This window comes from Nicotiana tabacum, chromosome 3, assembly GCF_000715075.1.
Source record: "Nicotiana tabacum cultivar K326 chromosome 3, ASM71507v2, whole genome shotgun sequence".
Taxonomy (NCBI): domain Eukaryota; kingdom Viridiplantae; phylum Streptophyta; class Magnoliopsida; order Solanales; family Solanaceae; genus Nicotiana; species Nicotiana tabacum.
This window is the reverse complement of record NC_134082.1, coordinates 1,482,300-1,489,065: the sequence shown is the minus strand read 5'-3', so window position 1 is coordinate 1,489,065 and position 6,766 is coordinate 1,482,300. Positions and strand designations below refer to the sequence as shown.

The 6,766-nt window shown below is 35.9% G+C and overlaps 1 protein-coding gene across 2 annotated transcripts; it reads right to left on the bottom strand.

Annotated features, from left to right (window-relative positions):
* Nucleotides 1-859: 859 nt before the first annotated feature.
* Nucleotides 860-6,541, bottom strand: LOC107792893 (importin subunit alpha). 2 transcript variants are annotated; one of them, XM_075249034.1, is made up of 11 exons: nucleotides 6,162-6,541; nucleotides 4,712-4,808; nucleotides 4,497-4,591; nucleotides 4,280-4,411; nucleotides 3,957-4,142; nucleotides 3,706-3,869; nucleotides 3,522-3,600; nucleotides 2,434-2,562; nucleotides 2,172-2,299; nucleotides 1,714-2,090; nucleotides 860-1,401 (listed from the first exon to the last, which is right to left on the bottom strand). In XM_075249034.1, the coding sequence occupies exons 1-10, from the start codon at nucleotides 6,375-6,377 to the stop codon at nucleotides 1,715-1,717; spliced, it is 1,602 nt and encodes a 533-aa protein (XP_075105135.1). In that variant the 5' UTR covers nucleotides 6,378-6,541; the 3' UTR covers nucleotides 860-1,401; nucleotide 1,714. The 2 variants fall into 2 exon arrangements, with proteins under 2 accessions (XP_075105135.1, XP_016470636.2); XM_016615150.2 differs by having other exon boundaries at nucleotides 4,497-4,588.
* Nucleotides 6,542-6,766: the final 225 nt, after the last annotated feature.

Here is a 6,766-nt window from a genome sequence, read left to right as displayed (position 1 = left end):
TATTTTTAAAATATATGTTGTAATAAACACAATTCATTGAATATAATTTGAATTAGCATATAGTCAAACAACCTAACTAGCCAATCTAAAGAGTCGCGACTTCTCAGCTAGCCACTTTAGTAACAATTTAAAGACTTGATCTTAAAGAGTTACTCTCTTCGGTCCACAATAAGTGAGTCCATAATAAGTGATCGATTTACTTTGGGCACACCCATTAAGAAAGTATTAAATTTTAGTCCACAATAAGTGATTAATTTACTTTAGACACACCCATAAAGAAATACTAAATTCTAGACGAAAATAGTTATTGTGACTAAATTACCCTTCATTAAATGTTACACCATAGTTATACTAGCACTTATTTCTCTTCTCAAATGTGAGGAATAAATGATTTTTTAGGAATACGTACATAAGGGTAATTTAAAAAAAACAAAATAAATTTTTTCTTGATTATACAAATGGACACTTATTTTGGACCAAAATAAAAAAAAACAAATTGATCACTTATTGTGGACCGGAGGAAGTACATGTCTTGCGAACCAATGTTAAACAGGAGACAAAGATATACCAAACCAATCAATTCCTTTGACCAAGGACAAAAACAAAGGCACTAAACTAATCTCCAAAATAACACTCCAGCCGATTGACAAAAACAAACCAGTTTCAAGTGCAGGCACAATACCAGCAAACCCAGAAAAGGAATTTAACATTACAGCAGATTGACCCCAAAAAAAAACCAGTTTTCAAGTGCATGGTTAATTCGATCAAACACATAAAGGAATTTAACATTCCAGCAGATTGACAAAAAAAACAATTTCAAGTGCAGGGACAATCCAACCAAATCCAGAAAAGCAAATGATAGTGCAAAATACTAGGATAAAAAGCAAATGGAAACAAGTATGTTTTTGCTGTTCGCTAAGACATCAAACTCGTATATGTAATATTTATTACAAACAATATACTGCCCGGCATCTCCTGAATGAGTCCATGAAGGAAATATTTTCTAATGGGAATCCCAGGTATGACTTGTACATTCACAAGGACAATAACATATACTATATAAATATGCATATTCCACCACCACCGATATATCTAGGGGAAGAAGGTAACTAATACAACAGAAGCTCACTCAAAAAGCAGAAGCAAAAATATATGGTAAAATCCGACCCCCCCAACACCCCCCCCCCTCCCCCCAAAAAAATTAATTAAAAATACAAGGAATAAAAAGAAAAAGACGACTCTACACATTTTTCAAACAGTATTCTCGTTTTCCATCCGTTTCTCCATGCCAGCCTTTGAGAAACAAACAATTTTGATAACATCCCTTCAGGAATAAGTTAACCTGGATGAAAGAGGATGCTGTGTCCAATCTGAAACCACCAACTGACCTGCTGGCCGAGCCTGGAAAGATTCATAGCAAAGATACAGATTAAGAAGAAGTTTTAACTGCTATACGTTCCATTAGTTGGTTCAATCAAAGGCAAGGCTACTATTTTTACACCATGATACAGATCAATCAATCAACTGCTGCTCAATCCCAAATCAGTAGGTTGGCTGACCGAATCCTCTTATCCATTTTGCTCTTTCCAGGTCCAGTTCATTCTAACACTAAATATTTCACACCATAATACAGATGCCAAAAGAACAAAACTCTTAAAGGCAACAATTGTCAGCAGATAAGAAGTAATCATAAAAAGGGGAACAATAACATACCTCATGAACTGAAGTTGAATCCTCCTGATGGAAGAGGTAGATCACCCCCTCCAAAGTTGAATCCAGAATGTTGAGCATCAGCTGATGGAAGCTGCTCATCGTCCTCTTCCAACCAATAAGTTTCGAGGATCTTCACTGCCTTCTCATAGATTTCAGTGTTGTCATGGCTCTGGAGGTTTTCAATCTTCTCTAGACCTTCAGCCTCGTCGATCAATTGGGCATAAACATTCACGCCTTCTGTGTTACCTAGATCCTTATCAGCTTCCCCAATCTTCAGAATATTCTCAAGCCCTTCCAAGCAGACTGTGACTATTCTTGGGTCAGGACAAACCAGCAGATCGCACAATGGCTTTATACATCCTTGGCTCACCAAGAACCTAGAAAAAAATTTACATATGAGCTTGAAACTAGATATAAGGTTAATTGAACGAAACTGAACTTTTTAAAAGGAACTATACTTGATCTGATCGTGATTTCCACCGGATGTAGCATTTGAAATTGCCCAAGCAGCCTCTTTCTTTATCTCAAATTCAGCATTTTGTAGCAGATGGACAAGAGGGGCAATAATGCCAGCCTCAATCACAGCCTATTTCAATTAAAACCTCTTTAGGTATCATTATACATTACTGAATCACATTGAAAAAGTTCTCTTTCTCTCACTTATTTTCACTTATCTGTAAAGTGATTAAAGAAGCACATATATGTCCCAATACACCATACCTGAATTTGATTTCGACTACCAGCTGTAATGTTCGAGATTGTCCAGCAAGCTTCCTTTTTAATGCTTTTTTTGTAATTTTGTGTCAACAAGTTAAGAAGGCAAGGAAGAGCATGATGGTCAATTATAACCTAAAATTCAGAGTGAGTTCATCAGTGTCCCCAGAGAAAGAATCAAACTTTTAAATTAGGCAAGACATCCTTTGCTTTAATAAACAAAAAAAATTGAATTTTTGTTCATTTAATTTTCCACTTTCCACCACGTTTGAAAATGGAAGAGGCAGCAAATATGAGAGGTGAGCAGGCGCAGAACCCAAAGAGGGCATTGAACCTTCACAATGTGCAAATAAAATGATACCTCTTGCCTTACAATATACCTTTCAGAGCTTCCCCACCTTGGTAGGAGAATAAAAGGATTACAGGAGAAGTTTACTCAATTTTCGCTCTCCTTTTGTTTCAAAATCTAGAAACTCTCATCTCTACCCTATTTCCTCCTCCTACACGCTCAATTACAACAAATCACTTGAGTGAACAAATGAAGTTCCTGAGAGAGCAAAAAGGTTCAAAACAGAACGATGTGGTACAATACTACTCCTGTTGGCAGCGAAGCAGATGAGGCTTTATTCTAGCAATGATCATAACAGAAACACACCATAAAGCCCCTATCCAAGTAGGCAAATGTGAAAACTGAAGTACACGAATGAATTAGCAAAGATTTTAATTAGCAACCTCTCCTAAACATGGCACAAAAATGCCTGACAACTAAGTCATGCAGCCAATTGACTAGTCCAATATTAAATATCATCTTCTCTTTGATATTGAAACATAGTTGACTATCAAAATTATTCCAAATATTGAATTATCATGGATCAAAGCCAGATTCAATCATATTTTTTTGTCTACTGTGCAATAATTTACCCAAAAGAAAAAAACTAGACATCTGACATACTGATGGATTAGATTTTGAGAATTCATGTTTTCACAGAGACTCACTTAAGAACCAGAAAAGGAAAAACTACAAAATTTCAAACATGAAGAATTGGGAAAAGCAGAGAAATTTATATGTATTTCCCATGGGAGGATAATAATACCTGAGTTTGGATATCGTCTCCAGTGACAATATTACCAACAGTGCGCAGGGCAGGAATGAGAACAGATGGCGAAGAATGACTACACACAAAAAGAAGATGAAGACAATGCAGAGCATCAGAAGATATGATTTTGGCCCAACGAAAGCCCGAAACAAACCCCAAAAAAGTAAGATCTATGACTCACAGTAGCAGCTCAACAAGGCGGGGACACACTCCAGCTTCAATAACAGCCTGGATTTTGTCATTAGTTCCATCAGAAAGATATGATAGAGCCCAGCATGCATCTGTCAGGACTTCTTCATCATTTGAGTGGATAAGTCGAGCAAGAGTGGGGAGTGCCGCTTTTGTCTGAGCAATGAATTTCAAAAGGAACAACCTTTAATAATAAAAATCTGAAAATATTAAAACAAACTTCTTTTCTTTTTTGAGTCCAACCTGCTCGAACTGCGGCTGAGGCTTGCCCCTACAAAAGTTTGACAATGTCCAGGTAGCATTTCTCAACATAGATAGCTTTGCATGCTCATTGAATTGTGCCAGCAATGGCGCTAAGGCTCCATGGCCAAGCACAAGGTCACGATACTTGGGTGAGTCACCAGCAATATTTCCCAAAGCCCAAACTGCCTATAAAAATGAAAACATCAACATAAAAGAACTTCTAAGAAATAAATTGGCAAAGCTGGTGTTTCATTGACATAATATCATGACATTTATAAAAAGAAACATGAAACCCTAGCCCTCTTATATTTGAAAGTTTTTACCTGTTCACGGACATCATCGCTTGGTGAACTTAGAAGTCTGACGAAAATTGGAACAGAACCATAATCAATCACAACTTTAGTGTTTTCTGATGTACCAGATGCAATATTTGTAAGAGCCCATGCTGCCTCAAACTAGATCATAGGACACCAAAGAAGATGTAAACACTAGAAATGAAGATAAACGACAAAAAAAGAAAACAATAAATTCAGTACAAACCTGCAGTTGAGGATAGTCCTCTCTAGCAAGAAATTCAACAAAACGAGGGACTACTCCAGACTGTATCACTTCCTCTATAGGAGGATTGCGTTCTGCTAACACAACCATAACCGAAGGCAATACCAATTAAGCAACAGAGATACCAGGAGGAGAAACATTCTTTGTCAACGTGATCAAATAGAAATACAGTCAAAAAATAATATAAAGCAGCTGACCAATTGAAAGCAGTTTCCGGAACTGTGTAGTACATTCAAGTTGCATGCTGCTGTCATCTGACCATACCCCGGAAATCATATCAGGAAGATTCTCCAGCTGAAAGGTTATTAACCAATAAAATCAAATTAGATAACTTCGTTAGCAGAGCTGCATGACATTGGCTTTAGCTAAAAAAAATACACCTCCATCCCAATAAGAATGGCTGTATTTGAACCACGAGGATCAGCTCATCGCCTTTTCAGTGTAAATTTGATCATCGATTTCTTCATTTTCTTGAATAAATATCCATACTTAAAAACTACTATAAATTATAGTACTTTATATATACTTGTAAAATCAAATGCTCCTTCTGTCCTATTTTATGTGGCACTCTTTCTGTTTTAGTTTGTCCCAAAAAAAATGGCACTTTTTCATGTTTAGAAACAATAAACTTTAAACTTCCTATTTTATCCTTAATGATTTATAGCCACGGCTTGTTTTAGACCACAAGTTTCACAGGTTTTTCTTTCTTAAAGAAATCAGATTACATCACATAAATTGGGACGGAAGGGGTAAATCTTTGACTCTCCAAATAGTGATATTTGTTCTGGAAGAGGGAGCTACAAAGAAGACTATATATTTATACTCCTCAAATTATCATACCTAATAATTTAAAATAAGTCAATTATCCCATCGCTGAGACTAATTAACAAAAAATAAGAAGTTGCATTATATCAAAGGCATGAGTACTGAAACAGGAGTCAGTAATGATCGCACTTGAATTCAAATAAACAATTGAAAATCCGATATTAATACCCGAAGCTAAGAACTAAATGAAGCAAGTAATCAATAAAAAATAACAACCAAGCCGAGTAAGCTGGAAATAATAACACTTCATCATATTGATCCCAAATTGCAATTCAAATAAACAACTGACGAAATGTGAAGCTAAGTAAGGAATGAAGCAAGTAATTACTAATTTTTAAATATAAGTAGCCGAGTAAAGCTTGGAGTGGTAACACTTTGTGGGTACTGATCGCCCTTGAAATTCAAACTAATCAATTGAATCCGACATGAACAAATTAAGCTAAAAACTGAATGCTACAAATATTACCAAGAAAATTACAAGCAAATAATTAAGCTCGAAACAATGAATACCGAGTAATTATTAATCGCAGTTTCAATTCAAAATTATTAATTAAAATACAAGTAAGACATTACACGTAGCGTAGTAAGCTCGAAGTAGTAACACTTCTTCGGTACTGATCGCACTTCAAATTCAAATAAACTATTGAATCCGATTTGAATAAATTAAACTAAAAACTGAATGCTACAAACAATTAACAAAAGAAAATCACAAGTAACTCAATTAAGCTAGAAACGATGAACACCGAGTAATTATTAATCGCAATCTCAATTCAAAATTAATAATTAACAGTTAAATCCGATCGGATTATGTGAAATCGATACCTTCTTATCGAGCTGAGAGACGGCGGCTGCAGTACTGGAGAATTGCTGAGCTTGTAGTAGACCTTCCCGACGCTTCTTCAGCAAACTTTCTTCTCTTTTATTCTTCCGGATCTCCACCATGTTATCTTCTCTTCTTCGTCGACCTTCCTCTGCGTCGACGGCGACTTTGTACCGGCTCCGGCGAGCCTCCGTTCTCGAATTCGGCCTCAGCGACATAGCTATTACTCAATTGAAATTTTTTGAATTTAACACGTTAATCGCAATAAATAATTTGCTCTGAAAAAATTCAAAACTGAATTTGCAAATAAAATTTTAAGACAGAGAGAGAAATCAGGGTTTGGAAATTGGAAAATTCGGATTTGTTTCGTCCGAAAAGTTTTTGGGAGTTTTGGTTACAACCACCACTCTGGTTTTGGAAAGTAGGCTTGAGGATTAGGCTTATTTACCATTTTGCCACTGTCGAAAATAATGGAGGTTGATAGAAGGAGACATTTATCTATTTGATGGGAAAGGTAATTGTTAATGTTAAAAAGTTGTACTATATTTTGACTTTTACTGAGTCAAATTTCAGTAACATAAGTTAGTAGTGCAGTAAAAAGTTACTG

What these genes read in the sequence shown, in the direction of transcription:
- LOC107792893 (XM_075249034.1), bottom strand. Translation starts at nt 6,377, where the DNA reads ATGTCGCTGAGGCCGAATTCGAGAACGGAGGCTCGCCGGAGCCGGTAC. An exon ending in CCGGAAACTGCTTTCAATTG is followed by an intron (nt 4,592 to 4,711) that starts GTCAGCTGCTTT and finishes TGGTTGTGTTAG; the next exon opens with CAGAACGCAATCCTCCTATA. An exon ending in GGAAATCACGATCAGATCAA is followed by an intron (nt 2,091 to 2,171) that starts GTATAGTTCCTT and finishes ATTTTTTTCTAG; the next exon opens with GTTCTTGGTGAGCCAAGGAT.